The 20,336-nt window shown below is 42.4% G+C and overlaps 1 protein-coding gene across 4 annotated transcripts in view; it reads left to right on the forward strand.

The window, feature by feature from the left end:
• babam2 (BRISC and BRCA1 A complex member 2) overlaps positions 1 to 20,336 on the forward strand; it is an 88,529-nt gene that overhangs the window by 65,293 nt on the left and 2,900 nt on the right. For all 4 annotated transcript variants that reach the window (XM_076108216.1, XM_076108218.1, XM_076108217.1 and 1 more), the window contains exons 8-9: positions 9,192 to 9,291; positions 20,242 to 20,312. In XM_076108216.1, coding sequence (XP_075964331.1) covers positions 9,192 to 9,291; positions 20,242 to 20,312 — 171 coding nt within the window. The remainder of the gene's footprint in view (positions 1 to 9,191; positions 9,292 to 20,241; positions 20,313 to 20,336) is intronic.

Below are 20,336 nucleotides of genomic sequence, written 5' to 3' on the forward strand. Positions count from 1 at the left end.
AATGAAACAGAATAGTTGATACAGGGCAGTAGTAGGGTCACTAGTATCAAGTGGGTTGGGATTTTATTGACCTGGATTTAATACCAAGTCCAATTACAGATATGAATGGCTATCGGATTGGGCAGAGATGTGCAGAATACGCAGATCAAATGTAGCCGTCCCTGTGGAATATTTTTCTAACATAAATCTCACACAAGGCATCAAAGTATTTCTGCTGAACTAACATAGATTAGAGTATCCTGCTGTGGCTTAAGGCAATACTGTCTATACCTTACATTTTTCATCATTTCACTGAGCTGCATGTACCATGGCATGCTGATTGGTGACCTATATATATATATATATATATATATATATATATATATATATATATATAAATATATATAAATATATATATATATATATATATATATATATATAAATAAATACCCGGGTAAATATGGGTGCTGAATGTTGGATTATAGAACTACTTTTGGTTTCTCCCAGCATATTAGATTAGAAAGCTTTATTAATAACTCATTAACTCATTTGTCACCAAATCAACTCATACAGACAACAAACAATAGGCCTTTAAAAAAATACATTCACAGTACATAACAAATAAAACATGATATATAGCCTATTTTGGCATAAATATCAGCCTATAATAATATTGTTAATAATAAAATCTGAGACTGGCTTTCAATCAATCTCTTTGGTGCTAGTAAATATATGCTAGAGAGTAAGGTTCTAGTCTATTTACAGCCACCAAGCAGGCAGCCTGTCTATAGCTCTGTTTCAGCACTATGGACAGCGCCGCACCTTCCCATGCAACGCGACAAACAGATAGATTATATTGATTAGATATAGATTATATTGTAGAACACAATCTTTTTCCAAGTCAAAATGAAAATTGGCAGTTTTAGCTCTTTTGTCTTGTGCGGAAGAAATGGAAGACAATGTCGCAAACGAGCAAAGAAAACGATTTGATGATCGTCCAACGATCGGCAAGGCTTGACCAATCAGATCCAACTACTTCTATTCATAACCGGGAACACCCCTAGTGCAGAAACGGGCTTCACAGAGAGCACACAAACCCCACAACAGACGGCTTCTGTTTTGGCCTGCCATCAACTTATATCTTTTAACCGCTGAAATCCACGTTCTGCACCGGCTAACAATGAGACGCTGACGGCTGATTGGTTTGTACACTGGTCTTGAGAAAGAGAGCAGAGAGACAGTCAGAGTTAAGCGATCTTTTGCCAACCCGAGTGTTCGGAACAGAGTCGCTCACTGGTGCAGTCAAATCATTTTTCACATTCACGTGCGCTTTTATTTCACGCTGATATGCAGTGAAATGCCAGAGGACAGTACAGCAGAATCCAGGAAAGAAAGGATCGGATTTTGATCAGCTTTATTTCATCAGACACCAATACAATAGAACCCGATACCGTTCATTAGGGTCTACTTTTTTCAATTCATCTTGAATTTTAGTAATTCAGAAATCATTTGGCTCCGTAACAATCATCAACATCTACACTTCTACATTTCTTTTTAACCCTTTACACCCTTTTTGTTTGTTTGTTTGAAATGGTCTCCTCTCCTCAACCATTCTGTAACCAGACTCATCGCGCCTTTCCTTCTCGCTTTTGCTTCTCGTTTACCTGATTGTGCAGTGCCCATGAGACGAGTTGGATGCATCTCTCCTTCCCCCAGAAAACCTGCTGCATGGCATAAAAGAATCGAGTGGGCACCGTCTCTGCCCCCAAACCAGATTTAGGAGCCCAGAAAAATCAACACAGAGAGACAGTTTTAGGCTGCGGTGCACTAATGTTTGTATATCTGCATTTGCCTGTAGGTGCCTGTGTGTGTGTGTGTGTGTGTGTGTGTGTGTGTGTGTGTGTGTGTGTGTGTGTGTGTGTGTGTGTGTGTGTGTGTGTGTGTGTGTGTGTGTGTGTGTGTGTGTGTGTGTGTGTGTGTGTGTGTGTGTGTGTGTGTGTCTCTGTCTGTGTGCGTGCGTGCCTGCCTGCCTGCCCGATGTGTGTGAGTATGTGTGGGTGTACAGTTTGTGTGTCCCTTCTCCAGGGTCTGTTGAGGTGTTTTATAGCCTTTGAAAATCTTTGCATTTTCAATCAGATATTTTTCAAGGTTCCGCAAAACGTCTTGTCACAGTCGAGAAATTGTCCGTCTGATGAAATTAATTCACCACAAAACCCTCGCAAAAACCCACTCAGCGGTCTTAAGGATATCGGTGCAGGCACCTCTCTCTGTCTCAGCAGCTCAAAGCACTCTGCCACTTTTGTTTTCCTCCTCTTTGTCTCCTTGAACACCTCTTCGTTGTGTTGTTTTGTTTCTGTAAGTCCATGTAACGTGACTCCTGTGGTTCCGCTTTCTTATGGGGATGGACGTTCTCCTCTATGTGGGCCGCCGTAAATCCCAAGCGCTTAGCGTGCGCCGTGTGTTTGTGCTTAATATCTTCATTTCATTTGAAGTCCAGACGTACTCTGACCAGCTTTGGTCAAGAAAATTGTAAAAATGTGATATTAAAATTTTGCAAGATTACATACAGTAAACGTATTCATTGCTGCGAGGTGCAGATACAATACGGACACATATTTCCTGCTCTCAATTGTATTAGTTTCATTGTGTGTGTGTGTGTGTGTGTGTGTGTGTGTGTGTGTGTGTGTGTGTGTGTGTGTGTGTGTGTGTGTGTGTGTGTGTGTGTGTGTGTGTGTGTGTGTGTGTGTGTGTGTGTGTGTGTGTGTGTGTGTGTGTGTGTGTGTGTGTGTGAGAGAGAGACCACCGTAAGCCTGGAAACCCTCATTACATGCATACAGTTTATTTTCCAAATAAACTTTCAACGTAGGTTTACTTAGTTGGGTTCAAATTAGTTGTGTTAAATAACCACGTCTGTTACGTAACTGCTGTTGGTAAAGTCCGAAAAGTCACGAAACAAAAATAAGTCAACGTTGACTTGGTTTCACACAGGACACAAACAGCGGTCTCCTTGGTGAAAGTCCTGCGTTTGTTTGACCCACCCGTTCACCCGCCCTGCACGAACTCCCCCGCTCTGACGCCGAGGGGGCCACTGACCAAGTGTCGGAATTTGACGAGTTGGGAGTGAGACCAGGTTCCACTTGCTGCACTCAATTGTGGCTGTACTGTAATACTGTACATTAAATAAATGGATTGAGTTTGAAGGGTTAGTAATCCAGTCATATACAGTAGTAGCAGTATAAAGTGTAACGTGCAGAGGGTCATGTGGAGCTCACATGGCCGTTAGCACCCACACCGCTGCCAAATATATCAACTACCGCCAGTTAAAGGGGGGCGATCTTTCCCTGTTGGCCCCCCCCCCCCCCCCCCCCCCCCAGGCTTTAGGAAACCAAGAAGGCAATCAAAATGGAAATGTTGCTGCTTTGAAACCACATTTGAATCTCCAAACAGTTCTTCTTGGCCTCATCTTTCACTTTGGTAATGAATCATGTCTGCCCTCTTTTCCAATTGAGCCTTTATCTGCTCTCACGCTGTCACTGCACACTGTCACACACACACTCTCTCTCTCTCTCTCTCTCTCTCTCGCACTCGCACACACACGCACGCACGTACAAAACCACACACAAATAAACAAACTGAGCTTCGTCACCATCCACCTGAGTCACGGAGGATAATCTCTTTGGTTGATGAAGTCACAGGCAGCCCTGTCGCTGTACAGCATGAGTGTGTATGTGTGTGTGTTTGTTTACAGGCGTGCATGTCCTACTGTCTACTGTAAATATGTCATACAGTGGGTCGCATTGCTCAGAGGGGCTGCGCTAGGCAGCATGTCTGCATGGTGACTCCAGTATGTGTGGGTAGTGTCGAGAGCGATGTCACCAGTGGAGACTGAAGCGAGGACTCTTCAGGGTGCCACTCGGAAAATAAAACACCATTATGTCTGGATTGTGAGCCCACCCACAGGAAGCTAGGTTTGAAGCAATCTAAAAGCTCATACTGGTCTGAGAACATTGGCATATTAATATAGATGCCGTACAATTTCAGGAACATGTTACCAATTGTTTCCTTTAGATTTTGAAACTAAGATATGAATATGTATTTGCGCGCACACAGACTCGAACAATCCCTGTCAAACCTTTTCTTAACAACATGTCACCTAGAGCGTGTCACTGTGCTGAGTGTTCTCCCAGCCCTCTGTCTGGTGAAAGGGGAACATTCTTTCTCAAGCATGAGAAAATAACCTTAATGATGTTGTCAGTGTCAACGTTATGTCAAAGACGTCTGTGTATTGTGTTGCAGATATCTACTTAAATGAGCATGCTAACCAGCTAGCCCTCGCCGTCCGTACCACTTGTACCTCGTGAGGCAAAAGTTCGTCACTGTAGCGTCTGCAAGTCTGTGCTCTGTCCAACATGAGAGTGGAGAAGTAGAGCTGCACCCAGGTCTCGTCAATAATACATCCGAGGTCCGTGTACGTTTTGCTAGTTTGTTCATTGGATTAAATCCAAGGTGGCACAAACGAGAAAGACTTGCACCCTTGCCTCCCCGCCATCAAGAGAATTCTTTGACGAGAGCAGAGCGTGCAGCAGCTCCGAGAGACGGGCCCGACCTACCGTTATCAGTTAGCCCCGAATTCGGCCAGAGCAAACCCCAGCAACAGTGTCTGATCCTGGGGGGGACTGCCCTGACTCCCCACCGGATCAGCAGACTTCCTGTTGCAGGTGCTACAGGTTAGACCCAGCACTCCACCGGCCCACTGGGGATTTTGCCGGTTGAATCCAAGCTGAGGCAGCCGCCAACTGAAGCTCCGTCCTGCAGAGACGCCCCCAAAATACTGCCTTTGGTTGCATTATGGGGAATGTAAGATGCAGCATTTCTTTAGAGCTTCACTCACATCAGGGTACTAAAAGTCAGGATATTTGGCTGCATTCATTTTCATCATTGTTTTAACCCCCCCCCACCCCCACCACCCCCCCACCCCCACCACCACCACATTTTCCACTTCCTATTGAGTAGAGACGCTAAAAGTAGCTCATTGGTACCAGCTCTGGTGATCATGTGACCATCGCCTTGCGCATCTGTTGACTATCATGCATCAGCTTGAGCTGCCTGAGAGGAAGCTATCTGCTTCACAGCATGCTGACAATGATGAAATTCAATTTATTTAACTTAAATTGAAAACAAAAAGTGGAAGTTTTATGCCAAGTACTGTGTTGAAACCTAGCTTGAAAAACACTTAAATTCCAGCTGTGCAGCTGTTTTATGGCCCTGTGCTTTTTATAACGTCTGATTACATGTTCTGCTGTAACAATGGCTTTGGTTGCCTGAATTAGCTTGACAGAAGTAGTAACTGTCATTGCTAAGCTTTTAATGTTGTTGTTTTTTTTAATGTTGATTTTTAAGCCCTAATTGCAGTCTCTTGCCACAAAGTTTCTTGGTTTTAGCTCACTTAAGTATTTATTAAGTGTGGAATAAAAGCATGGTCTCCTCACAGCAATGAGCTGGGTTTGAATCCACTGACAGACAAAATGGATGGATAGAAATAAACTGAATGAGTTTGAAGTGGGTCTACATGTGGACCATGGCCTGACGTCAAAGGTAAATGTAAACTTGGACTCTTAGACTAGACCAGTAAGGTCAAAGTAAAACCACTATTTTAAAACTGAGTTTGTGAAAATTGGAAGACCTTTTGTAAGATTCTAGCACAAGAGGTCGGTGTCACGTCAGCCTCCATTCAATTGAGCGTTCAAGGAGCAAAACCATTGAAATCCAAAATGCATGACATTCTGTTCACATGCCTGCCATTGACACATATGAGTGACGAACACACCACCACCATCTTTTTTTTGCCTCTGTCTGCATTTCCATCTGAATGATATGGAGCTATTCTTAGACCTGTGGGAGGATAGATGGGCATCATTTAGATTCTCATTTTCAAAGGCTTCTCTCCTCTTTGCTGCAAGCCATTTTCAATCGACCATTTGTTGGTGCACGGCAAAATGCACAAGCTAATGCTAATTATGTGCACAAAGCCTACTGTAAATGGTGGCTTTGGAGTTCTGGAGAAAAGGATTTTGACAATGAAAATGGATTCATGACAGTCTGTATGGCATCTCTGTGAATAAGACCTTATTAATATTCAGTTGAGTATCATTTTGCAAAAAGACAAGTGGATGGATGGGATTCTTATCTTTAGTCAATTTGACTAATCCAGACTCATCAGTATTTCTATGTTTCAGATGAGCAGCTGATGAGAAACCAGCTGTTTTCTAGTCAGAGCAGGAGAACACCTTCTTTAGTTATTCTAAATACTCCTCCCAGGCCAGTCAAGGCTGAGTCCTGTCCCTGTTGACCTTTTCCTGAACTCTGTTAGGACGTCATTTCCCCATAAACATTTGTGGTGTTTGGTAATGATGGCAGGTGGAGCGCATGATGATGTGCTCCACCTCCCTCTTCACTACTCCCCCGACTTTTCTTTGGAATTTTCAAAATTGTGCAATCCTCATAACTTTGGTGTCAGTCACTGCCGTTCAGCTTTTGGTGGAAAACCTTTTCATACACCAATACAAACATTGTCATACACCATGAACAAAATTTCATTGTGGCTGCGGAGGAATGATGAACAGCTGTGGTCTTGCGACCCGTCTGCTCTTAAGACCCAAATTGAAGGCAAGCTGCCCATAACTACTGAAAAAGTGCTCTGTTGAATAATCTATGTCTTTTGGATCCCTGCCAAACCTTCATGAATCATTTATAACATAACCAGGATTCATGCAATGTCTCAATAACCTAATGCACACCTTCAGAAACAAGGTGAAGCTGAAACACCTTCAGCTGCTGGCTCCAGAATAAAATGGAAAAAACTCTAAATTCATATTCAATAAATCATCCATAATTCACAATATGTATTAGCGTTTACACATAAATGAGTAGCGTAATAGTTTCAAACATATTGTCTATTTTCCTCTCCAAAGCTATGAAAATGATTCTGATGCACACATTATTTAAAATATGCGCTGGTTCCTGCTTTTAGTTATTGAAAGAGCTCCTTTTCCTTTTTGTTAATATTTAAGATTATTATTTTGATTTAATTTGACAACTCTACTAATTATTAGGATCAACCAATTTTTTTTATGCCACCTCCGCTGTTTTAAACAAGACATAGAGGGGAATTTTCTAATTATGTTTTTTTGTATAAATGCTCATACGGCATAAATGTTGAGATGACCTTTTTTGTGCACTCAGTCTGCACTAATCTTTGGTAATTTGTTGATGACATTACAAACTTACGGTCTTTGCACACCAAATCTGTGTAATTATGCTTTTTCTTTTATCCGTCAACAGTTACGCACAGGCACATTGCACACTGAGTGTGATGCGTTTTATTATTTTATTTGTTCTGAAACATTTTAAAACAAGACAAAACTGAATTAATTACATGGTTTCAATGGATAGCGCTAGCCCCAAATGTGGCTAAGAAATGAATGACATTAGCAAGAAGCTGTCGTTTAGCTGCCGAGAGCTCAATCACTACTGTCTAATCTTTCGTACATCCTTTGTTTACGACCATCTCCCATTCCAAGCTGTTCTGCCATCACCTGCCACAATCTATCTTTAAATTCATGTATCTCTGTATTCCTCACTTTGTTTGTCGTAAAGCGCTTTGTGCTGGGTGACGAATGAACCAATTAAACCAGATGCTATTTCGGATGATGTTTGCATTTACCGTGGCTCTGAGCGGCCAAACAACTCTGACGGATACGAAATTAAACCTGTCAGTGTGTACAAACTTGGTGTGCAAAGGCCTTTAGATTCTAATGTTGCTTTCTCTCATTCTATAGATGTGTATCTTACTGACCTTTAAAATTAATAGCATGCGCTTGGACTCATTTGTGTGCAGCACTGCTAGCTTTATGGAAAGCTGGTCACATTACACTGTAAAACTATGAATATGCTGTAGAAATATAAGGTTGTTTCAACGTAGAAATATGAGTTACTGCTGCCTTAAGATTTTAAATGAACTCAACTGGTACTGAATAGTTTGTAAAAAGTATTGATCATTTTAAATATAGTGAGTCCACTTAAATCTGACTTTTTCACTTCTCAAGCGGCTTCAGGTCTGAGCCCTTGTGCATTGCGTTGCTTGATTTCAATAGTTTTTCCTAAAATGTCTTATTCAGTATCAGCACTTATCCTGGTCTTAATGTTACCAAACAGATAAGTATGATTGTATGTGATTAATGATCCAACACTTGGAACTGGACCTTAAATGCCTAGTTCCCATTAAAGAAAAACGAGTGTTTGGTGTTTTCATACTATGCTTGGTGTCTCAAAGACTTGAGGCGTGACTTGGACTTGGTTCAAAAAGACTTCAGAACAGCTTTTGGATGATGTGATGGATTTGGAGGGATCATGGCCTTGGTCTGCGACTCACTATTGTCGAGTTTTACCTTCATAGCCTTTCTGATCAGCTAAAGGATAAGCCTTAGGGCCTGCATCTCAACATACGTGATCTTTGACATAATGTGGACTATTTACATGCATCATGCATGCTTAACCTGGTAAACGGCAGTCATCCACTTCAGCATGCCGTTTACAATAACGACATAGCGTCTCTGAATGCCCTCCGACTGTCCTGCTATAATGAAGATAAATTAAAAATAGAAAGCGGCAGAAGAAACCCTCCACTATGTGTCTTTAAATGAGCATTAAAAGCCAATGAGCGGTTCCTTAAGACCTTTAACCCGTCCTCAGGGTATTCCCTCTGTTTCTTTTACCCCAGATCAGAAAAAAAATGAGGGAGTGACTACTTCGGTTGGTTAGTCACTAGGGAGCTGCAGCAGCAGATTCCCTGATTAAACAAGCATGCACTAATCACTAATGGAGCTGTGCTGCAGGATTTAAGCAGGAGGATGTCAAAAGAATAACTTGACGAGTGAATGAGAATGAGGAGGATTCCACAGGCATGAGCCACTCCTTCTATGTTTTTAATTCCACAACTTCAGTAGCCAACTAGCAGTGCTCGGTTCTTGTTTTGTTTTGTTTTGCTCAGTGGTTTACACAAATTTCCATGAAGGCAGGATGTGACACAAAGCTTTGAGTTGTCCTAATAATTGTTGTATAGTGGCAAAGAGAACGTGGTAGTAACTGCATGTTTTGTGTAATCTGAGTTTGTGTGTTTACAGGCTAACTGTTGTCTTTTTGTATTCAATCAGTGCTCTGGGAGGCTCCACGGCACTTCATATCCCAGCATTCCCCAGTGGAGGATGCCTAATTGACTATGTCCCCCAAGTGTGCCAGTTACTCAACAACAAGGTAACAGTGTTTGATATAACTCATTTAACCTTTACACAGCCTGGTTAGATATGTTTTTTGTGTATGTCAATGTCAAACGGTTTGTAACCTCTAATGTTAAGGAATGTTATCTAGGAGCAAGATTTCTTACAGCTACTATGAGGAACTTTAAATTGTGTTGATCTGATCTGGGTCCTGTCTGTGGTGGGCTGGTCGCTGAAGGAGTTTCTGGTGAATCTGCATCATTTCATCTGATTTCAAGCTGAATCCGTCCAGGTGGCGCTGCTGACCAATCGTCTTGCTGATGGTCTCCTTTATTTATGTAGGTTATAAAGAGGCATCAGCGTTAAATATGGACTGTTTCATAGTCAGTTAAAAGTTCCTCATAGTAACTTTAATGTGTGTGACAGGTTTGGGAATCAGTTATTGCGTATTTGTAAGCATTGGTGCAGCAAAGCGTGTGTCCACTGAGGGATGTCTTTTGTCAAGGTGTGTGTGTGTGTGTGTGTGTGTGTGCGTGTGTGTGTGTGCGTGTGCGTACGTCTGTATGGGCACTCATGCACGTGTATCTGGCATCTGCCGACGTGGGCGTACTGGCCAACCTCCATAGGCTGTCTGAGCGCTCCTTGGCCTCCGCAGGTTGACAGGTAGATATGCAGTGTAGACACGATGTAATGCCATTTCCCTCAGGAGAAATGCCTATCCACATACCCCCCCCCCCCCCCCGCGCGCGCGCGCGCTACACCCGCATACACACATGACACACAGATACCCTCCATCTCTTCCTATTCGCCTGGACTCTGAACAGCATACTCGGGGTGCCTGGAACACTCGTGTCCCCGGCTGACCTCCATGTCTCCGGGTGTTTAAGTCCAGCAGTGTCAGGACCGCTCCCTCCGCCTCCCTGAAAGAGTCACGGAGGCCACAGCCTGCGTTCGGAAAGGCATGTTGCAAAGCAGCGTCAATAGCAAATAAAGGCGGCGGTGACACAAGCAAAAGATGAGTCTTGCTCACAATGTCACCGCAACTCTTCAGTCAATTTCAATCCGGTAGCTACCGCTCACACCGTGAGTCCGAAGCATGCCGATCCCCACCCAGAATATCATTTACATTTCAATTCAGTCAACATTTGAATGCTGGCAGTTTTTGTTTTTTTTAAACATCTATATCAATTCATTCTGTTTAGAACTTGTATTTCTGCAAAGTTGCAGCTAAAGATCAGCTTACACTAACGTTGTTAATATTGTACTAATTGTCGGATTAGATTCCCGTGGCGGCTGTGAAGGATTGCTTCACACTTGTGTGATCCAAACATTTCCAGTAACTCCAGAACGTTGTGAAGTCCAAAAGTCACAATGATGGCAGATTTAATCGTTTCCAAACATGTTTATATCCAGCAAAAATATTCAGCTTTTGTTATATCTTATTTAAATTGCAGATTTTGTCGAAGGATTTTTTTTGACAGACATTCTAAGTTTCATTAGACAGCTTCAGTAGATGCTTGGATTGTTAAAAAACAGAAAAGACATTCGGTAGCCTACAGCCCAAAACCAAATACTATACAGATTTTGGACTTCTTTGGAGCAAAATAAGTCTTCTCTGGGACTGCAGATGAAAAATAGCCTCTTGGCTAACTCTGGCGCATATACAGCAATGTTTTTATTAATGTGCACTGTCCCTTATCAAATAAACCAATAAATAGTGTAAGCCATTTGAGTGGAGCGGAGTGAAATCTGAGCGAGGGAACAAACAGCTCTGTCAGCGGAAATTCTCCCGCTCCGCTCGCATGCCCTGATGACGAGTGAACTTTACATACCATTGTAACAGACTTTTACACCCCTATTGTTTGAGTTTGTAGCAATCATTTTGGTCCATATAGTTCAGGCTTTTTGTGAAATTAACGGTCATAAAACAGCCATTTTTGTACCTTGTTCTTGGATCTCAGAATGTTAGTAATCGTTGGCTGACAGCATAGAGTAGCAATTAACCCAGTCTGCAATTAGCAGAGATGTGGCTCATTTGTGTGGCAGAAGCAGCATTGAGATTTCTTTGGAGTCACTTCTAGCCGAAAGAAAGTAAGCTGAGCTTTGCCCGAGTAAGCAGAGGTAATAAGTAGAGTCATCAGAGGAAGACAGAAGCTGGACATTTAAGCAAAAACACAAAACAATATTCGGCTTCTTTGGATCTGTTATTGCTTGTAAGAAAAAGACATCATTCTTGTAATTATTTCGAGGACGGGCTATGCAGTCATTTTGCTCTTTTAAAACCATCAATTATTCCCTCCCACGTATTCCAGATGCTGTGATTGTATTGACACAACTTAACTGCCGCACACTGTCCTCACAGCTGTGGCTGTGACGAGGATTGTGCTGGGCGATGGTGGCAGCACCTGGCGTCTGCATCATTAAAGAATTACTCACGAAAATCAGCTCCAGGACCTAATAGACCCTGAGGGCTTCTCAGTCATCTCCTACAGTATGTACAGTGGGGAAAAAAAGTATTTAGTCAGCCACCAATTGTGCAAGTTCTCCCACTTAAAAAGATGAGAGAGGCCTGTAATTTTCATCATAGGTATACCTCAACTATGAGAGACAAAATGAGGGGGAAAAAAATCCAGAAAATCACATTGTCTGATTTTTAAAGAATTTATTTGCAAACTATGGTGGAAAATAAGTATTTGGTCAATAACAAAAGTTCATCTCAATACTTTGTTAGATACCCTTTGTTGGCAATGACAGAGGTCAAACGTTTTCTGTAAGTCTTCACAAGCTTTTCACACACTGTTGCTGGTATTTTGGGCCATTCCTCCATGCAGATCTCCTCTAGAGCAGTGATGTTTTGGGGCTGTCGCTGGGCAACACGGACTTTCAACTCCCTCCACAGATTTTCTATGGGGTTGAGATCTGGAGACTGGCTAGGCCACTCCAGGACCTTGAAATGCTTCTTACGAAGCCACTCCTTCGTTGCCGGGGCGGTGTGTTTGGGATCATTGTCATGCTGAAAGACCCAGCCACGTTTCATCTTCAATGCCCTTGCTGATGGAAGGAGGTTTCCACTCAAAATCTCACGATACATGGCCCCATTCATTCTTTCCTTTACACGGATCAGTCGTCCTGGTCCCCTTGCAGAAAAACAGCCCCAAAGCATGATGTTTCCACCCCCATGCTTCACAGTAGGTATGGTGTTCTTTGGATGCAACTCGGCATTCTTTTTTTTACCAAAAAGTTCTATTTTGGTTTCATCTGACCATATGACATTCTCCCAATCCTCTTCTGGATCATCCAAATGCTCTCTAGCAAACTTCAGACGGGCCTGGACATGTACTGGCTTAAGCAGGGGGACACGTCTGGCACTGCAGGATTTGAGTCCCTGGCGGCGTAGTGTGTTACTGATGGTAGCCTTTGTTACTTTGGTCCCAGCTCTCTGCAGGTCATTCACTAGGTCCCCCCCGTGTGGTTCTGGGATTTTTGTTCACCGTTCTTGTGATAATTTTGACCCCACGGGGTGAGATCTTGCGTGGAGCCCCAGATCGAGGGAGACTATCAGTGGTCTTGTATGTCTTCCATTTTCTAATAATTGCTCCCACAGTTGATTTCTTCACACCAAGCTGCTTACCTATTGCAGATTCAGTCTTCCCAGCCTGGTGCAGGTCTACAATTTTGTTTCTGGTGTCCTTTGACAGCTCTTTGGTCTTGGCCATAGTGGAGTTTGGAGTGTGACTGTTTGAGGTTGTGGACAGGTGTCTTTTATACTGATAACGAGTTCAAACAGTTGCCATTAATACAGGTAACGAGTGGAGGACAGAGGAGCCTCTTAAAGAAGAAGTTACAGGTCTGTGAGAGCCAGAAATCTTGCTTGTTTGTAGGTGACCAAATACTTATTTTACTGAGGAATTTACCAATTAATTCATTAAAAATCCTACAATGTGATTTCCTGGATTCTTTCCCCCCATTCTGTCTCTCATAGTTGAAGTGTACCTATGATGAAAATTACAGGCATCTCTCATCTCAGGAATTCAAACTTTCAAACTATTTCAGTGAAATCATCCTTTTTGTGTTTCTTGACATGATAGTGATAGTAAGGTGAAAGCAGTATAATTAAAGTTGTCATCTTCAGCTACTTTTTCCACTTTGTCAGGTTCCTCTTTACCGTGTGTGTTCTAGCTCATTGTCTGATGGTGTTTTTACACCATAAGTGGTATTCATAGATGGACGTCACGTCCCCACTTCCTCACGCTGTGGAAAAAGCGCTGCCATCTTGCGTTGGTGCCGCGGCATCGAGGTCCCGCCCTACATCCGCCCGAAGCCAATCACGAGCACGGCCGCAGCGCGTTAGTTTGAAGCACCTAGCTGCTACGTTAGCATCGGTAGCTGTTTGGCTAGAACGACACAACTGACCAGAATATCTCTATAAATACCTAAATACCTTACATGACAGAAACCATCTTTGGGAAAACTTTATTTGAGGTGTACTTTGATTTTTTTTTGTTTGCCCCATGTCCCATCCGCTAACATGAATGGGGGCTTATGACCTATGCTGCAGCCAGCCACCAGGGGTGAATGGAGATGTTTTGACTTTGCTTTTGTGGAGCGGTCACCCTGTGCCTGTATCCAGATGTGTTATCAAGATAATCATCAATCCAACATTTCAGTTCGTAGCTGGTATATTACACAATGTGTGTTCTCATTGCTGGCATTCTAAATACATTTTCACACATGCTATGCAAAGTGGACAGCAAGAGGAGAAGCACGGTTAGCAAAACAATCGTAGTGGTCGCCTGGTCGTTTCAAATGTTTTTTGTAACCAACTTTACCCTAGTTTTTCTTTTTTGGACTGAATATTTTCCACATTCACACAGGTTGCCTCTCCGTGGAAGAGGGCTATTTCTGATCATTATCAACACAAACGTCTATGTTTCGCTCAGTGCAACCCTGCCATCAAAGTAATGCACAGCACATGAATCACTGGGCAGAATTATCTGTACAGTGACTTCCTCACCGTACATAACGAAAAGAGCAATGAGCTGTGTGAGCGGATTTCCCAGAAAGCTGAGTAGAGAGCAAACTTAGCAGTGAGTCATTTTACTTACCAGCTGCGACAGCGACACTGGTATTGTTTCCACCTTGTGAGTCTCGTTTGTGTGTGACTGTGGACAGACTTTTGTCACCGCCATAGCACCTCGACTGTGCGAGGTGAAGTCACGAAACTTTACAGATGTGTAGTTCAGTCAAAATCCAAATAAAGGTTGCGGTTGCTGGTGGGGTCTAGTTCTAACCTCTGGATGATACTTCATTGCAAATACGAAGATAATGTCCAAAATGCTATTAGATTAGATTCGACTTAATTGTCATTGCGCTGAGACAAGAAAAGGCAGTTCAGCATCCAACCAGAGGCGCAGAGTAAAGTACAGAATGAACAGTAATATTCAGAGTAAAGGGTAGAATAGATGGTGAAGGGAAGATATTAACACGCTAGATATGAACAGAATGAAACGTGTGCAGCAGTAACAGTAGGTAGTGAAAAAAAAGTAGACTGTGCAGATGAAATGCAGAATGTGAGAGATTATACATAAACAGTGTTTACACTACAGATCCGACATGTACAGTACAAACAGTGGTACTAGTGGTTCATGTGACATTTCTGCTCTGGCTGAGATCAATTAAAAGTATACTGTGTGTGCTTTCTCCTTTCATTAACATAATAAACATTTTTATTTATCCATAAATGTCAAGTAGTCAACAAGCTCTGACGTCTTTTCTAATGATTTTGCTTTAGTATTTGGAGATGGATCTTATCAGATCAGGATGACATTGATCCTTTAAAATGCCTTTTGTACTCAGACATCAGATCAGTCACTCTTTATACAATTGAAAGCTGGGGGTGGTGCGAATGCGTATGTGACAGAGAGAGAGAGAGATTTCTCAATCACACAGCAGGAAGCACTTCCGGTGCTATTGCATCACACTCCCCACACATGCACAGACACAATATGTGGACGAGCGGGCGAGGGAGTCGCGGTTCGCAGGCAGGTTTGAATACCTGCAGAGCGAGATCACCTGCCTTGCATCACTCAAACCTCCAGGCAGCCAATAGAGAGATCTGGCTGCAAGTCCCGGTGACGCTGGTGGTGGGGGTGGGAGTCCTTTCTCAGTATGGGTGCAAAAGTTTAGTGATCCACAGTTCCCTTGAATAACTCACACACACACACACACAGTCACGTTACTAGATAAACAGCTTATTTAGTATGTGGCCCTGCAGCTTTTGAGAAAGCTCAATTGCCGCCTCCACTGTCCCATGTAAACATAATTGAACAGCAGTCTGAGTCACAATGTGTGTCTGTGTTTAAGAGCTCTTGCAGATATGAGACCCGTCTCTCTCACACACACAAACACACACAGACAGACACACAGATCAGAGATTACTACTTTCCTCTTTCACAAAATGCCGTTATTCATACATGGCTGATGAGTAATCACAACCATGCAGTAGCAGCGGGTGAGGCACCACTGTCTCCAGCTTTATTCATTATGTATGCACTCCTCAGATGAACCCCAGCATTTTACTACGTGTTCTTATGGCAATATATTGCAATGCTTTTACTTTTATTATGCAATGTGCTGTCGATGCACTGGTACCAATACCACATTACTCTTCAATAGAGGCTCAGTTTCTCCTGAAACTTTTATTCTTTCCAGAAGTTCACCATTTGTCCAAATGATCGCTGTATTCTGAAATTTATTAGAAAAATAATGTTTGCCATTTTAAGAGATATATTTTTCTCTACCTTTGCTGGTCGTAGGAGGTGGACAGCACTACAACTTCACCTGCTTGAGATTGAAATATAATTGTAGCTGGTAGATAACCTTCAAGGCCGAGTTGATAATCTTGAGAAACGAGCAAGAGAAGAAAAAAAAACAGCCCAGTGTTGCCAACCCTTTTCCAATAAAAGTAGCTAGCACCACTGGCTCCAAAAGTTGCTAAATCTACCAAGAAAGTTGCCAAATCGGCAACACAGACAGACTGTCCGTTGAGGCTTCCCGCCAAAGCCACCATATATCTGTGACTGCATGAATGTTTAGTAGCTTCAGCTGATGCTGTATCAGTCTCTAAACCCACCGGCTGTCTGTCTGACGACGATTTAGCCAAGACCTCCTTCTCCGTGCTTGGGTTGTTGTTTACATTCCGATCAGTAACTTGAAATACGAGAATGGAGTTGAGAGGGCGAGGTGTACGACTGGATTGGTTCACAAGTAGCCAGTTTACAAGCTGATTTCAAGCTTAAAAAAGCAAAATCTTCAGCAGACGATAGGTGGGGGGTTCCCAGATTGCATTTCGGCCAATCCGTTCCCCCTTTTTTTGCTTTCCACACGGACTGTTTACCTGCATTCAACCAAAGCCTGCTCCAACGTGATTGGTTGATACTCCTCGGACTACAAGTGGAAACCAGAACGCTTCCGATATCATAAATCTTGTCCCCTGTTACCTTCAGATTCTGCATTCAAATGCAGGATCTCTTTCTAGAGATTGGTGAGTGGGGGTCAGCTCAGGCTAAGAATAAGCCCGCTACATGGATGTTTTGTACATTGCTTTATGCTACTAAGAATGTGAAGAGCAAAAAAGGTTTGATAAGAGATTAGTTAGCCTCGGAGTTTAGTGAATCCAGATATTTTGCCAACTGGAAACTGGATCTAAAATGCAGTCGCCTCTCGGAACATTCCTCTATGTAGAACTTCAAAATATTCCCACTGGTGGGATTTCACATTTGATTAAATATTGTAAATAGTCTAATCTCTGTGGCAGGTTTTTTCCGCGTAGTTTAGTAATCTGAACTTCGCCGGCCTTGCCCAGGTGCACTGATACATAACCATCCCTGCTGAGGTGAATGCAGCAGGTCACCTTCACAGCTGGCTGGCTTGACTGCAGGCTTTCTCACCTGCCTAGGATGCTCAACAGTCAAGCAAGCCCTGAGCTTCTCCTCTTTGGACTTAAAGATAATACTTCATCACACCTGTCAACATGCACTAAGCACATGTCGGTTATGTGAGAGGAGAAACCTGTTCTTGTGTTGGAAAGTTCATGTGATCGAATTTAGTTTTTCTTTGTTTTTTTTATTTCATTCAAAATGTCCAACTCACTCGCTGGTTTTTAAATATGCTCAAGTATTTTTGAAAACGTGTCGCCGCCCAGCAAAAAGGCCTTCATGTGTATTCATGATACCATCGCTGACAAGTAGCAGTTGCGTTGGGGCAATACGCTACGGGGCAAATTCTCAAAAGGACTGCGCTGCTTTTGCAGCCGCTAAACCTGCACAAGACGAAAAGGAACCATCCAAGTGTCAAAGCACCAGCAAAAGGGTGCGATGCACCCAAAACTACGCTGCCAAGCAAATAGCATCTTGGTGTTCCTGTGCTATTTGCCAATTAAGTTCTGGGTGACTGGGTATTTCAAAGCTCCAATACAGTTTGTCTTGTCACGTTGTCTGAAGGTTTGAGGAAGGCCTCTGAACCTCGTCGGTCAAAATGTCATTTATCTTTTTTCCCCTCCGCCATTGTTCTCCCTACTGTATTCTTGACGCTGAGACAACCTTCGCCACATTGCAATCAGATGCAATTTTTAAAAAAGGCAAATTGCATGTTTGCGCCGTAATATCATTAACGCAGTGTCTATGGAAATAGCAATTGCAAGTAATGCACAATTCATGTTGCAATCAGCGGCCATTCTTTGTGACCTCCCCCGTCAGTGTACTACAAAGACAACCTTATATGAAATGAGAAAGGTATGAAAATACAGAATACATTTAAGAACCTGAATGTAGAGGCTCCATGTAAAGTCTTACTAAAATGAACACAGTGCCTCGAGCAGAGAGCGTTTGACAGACCCTATGGTAGAGCTCTTAACACCAGCTTATTTGGCTGTCAAGTGGTAAGCTTGGTGAGACTTTGTACTGTGACATTTAAATTCACCTGTTCAAAGATTGCATGTAATGCCACTTTTGTGCTCTGCGCCTTCTGCTTTTAAAGTGAAAGCAACCATTTCAAAGAAGGTTCAGCTCTCTTAATCTCTCTACAGTCCGAGGCATTGTTTACATTCTGGGTAGGTTCGCTGTCGACGCCTCTCCGCTAGTATGTACAGCACGGCCGGCAGACTGAGAGTTAGTTCTGCCTGTAGAGGCCTGATTCAGGGTAAGACAGACCCTGAAACCATGCGTACAGGACATGTGGTCTGGGGGGTTAAAAGGGGGAATGCAGTTGATGAGATTGAAAGCAATATTCCTGTTCATTAAACAGGGTATGCATGAAAGATGTTGCAACGGTGCGAGGGTATTGTTCCAGGCCAGGGGTCTAGGACCTATAATCGTGTAGTAATAACATCATCCCCCCTTCTGTTGATGTTTTCCTGTACTTCCTTTACTTCCTACCAATCAAATGTCAAAAAGCGTTCTAAATTATTAGGCTCTGTGGTTTGACATCAAGCACCTATAGACCTATTTTATGGAGTTAGATTACCGTAGCACCATACGATGTCATGCTTTTGTTTTTAGACAGACAAGGCAGTCTAGTACAATATAATGCAAAGTGTTAGTAAGTTAATGATTGTGTGTTTGGTAACTTTTAACATCCCTCCGGCAATTACATTTTTAAAAAGAGCCTACAGAAGAATCAATTGACTCTTTGGGTGTGAATTAGCTACTTTTCCTTTAAGGGAGTGACCCATTGTTGCCAGGTTTTCAGTTATTATAATACTTGTGTGATAATTTAGCCCTTTGTTCGATGTACAATCAATACTTGTCTGTGAAGCTGATTGGGAACTGGCCTTATTATTATTATTCATAGGTTCGCTCTGTCAATAATTTCTGACAGAATACTGGATTTGCATGAAAGGATCCAATCCCATCTTTGGTGAGATCTGATCAGACAGCCACTGATCACTCCAAACTTCCTGGTAGAGTTTTGGTGGCTGTATTTCTCGTCTTTCGTGTTGCACGGTTTGAGTGTTGCGCTGATGTCATTCGGTTTCCCTCAGGTTTTCCTGTTCACTTAAATAAATTATAGGACAATATGATAACGTGACCTGTAACCAGCAAAATAAACACTGGCCTGTATTCAGACCCCACTGCAGTCAACCTGGTGAACAAATGGATGTATTGTCAACAGACCTTTGGCACTTATTGATAATACGTCCTAATCTCAGTTTTAGGTGTGCCACGGTCTACATTTAAATGTTCAATAGTATCATGATTCGGAGGATTTCGGCACCACTGGAGCAACTTATTTGGAAGTCACAACCTTAAATAACTACTTTGCTTTATGTTATACAGCTTATTTTCAACCTTTTTACCCAGCTTGTCTGCATTCCAACAGATATGTGTCTTTTGATTTTGGTCTTTACATTCATGTTAAATATTAATTGAGCAAAGATGTTGTTATAAATCTGGGTGTAGCACATTTGACATCTCTGAGTGAAGATATCGGTGTTTTGATGACACCAATACACGCAGACATACTCACTTTATGCTAATCACAAAACTGGGCATTCAGAGGATTTATGGCTTTCCTCTGTTTATGGATCGTAAGAAAGTTTCTGAGCAGTTTCAGAACAGAAGCCAAGTCTTTGTCCAATTGCCGAAAAATACAATTCTTGGCGAAATCTCCAAATGTCAAAAGTTTTTGACACCAAATATATTTCCCCATGGTGTTCCTCAAGGTCTTGGTGTCTTAATGTAATATTTTAAAAGGATTTTGTTTTTTTCATTTTTAATAATTTACGAGTGGTAAAAAAAATTGTTAAATTTAGCACTAAATCTGTGAAACAAATAGTATCAACCCAAAAATTGCTGCAACAACTTAAGCTTGGGAATGGCCGTCATTTACTTCCATCATAAAGGTCCCCAAATACGGTCGCGAGGGGTTAGCTGTATTAATTAATATTGAAATGCTGTGTTTGCTAAACCTTCCACTTTCTTTCCTCTAGGTGCAGTATGTCATCCAAGGCTATCACAAGAGGAGAGAGTACATCGCCGCCTTCCTCAGCCACTTTGGAATGTGAGTCGACTAGAGAAGAACCAC

Source organism: Anarhichas minor, unplaced genomic scaffold (assembly GCF_050575085.1).
Source record: "Anarhichas minor isolate MPS153535 unplaced genomic scaffold, ASM5057508v1 ptg000040l, whole genome shotgun sequence".
Taxonomy (NCBI): domain Eukaryota; kingdom Metazoa; phylum Chordata; class Actinopteri; order Perciformes; family Anarhichadidae; genus Anarhichas; species Anarhichas minor.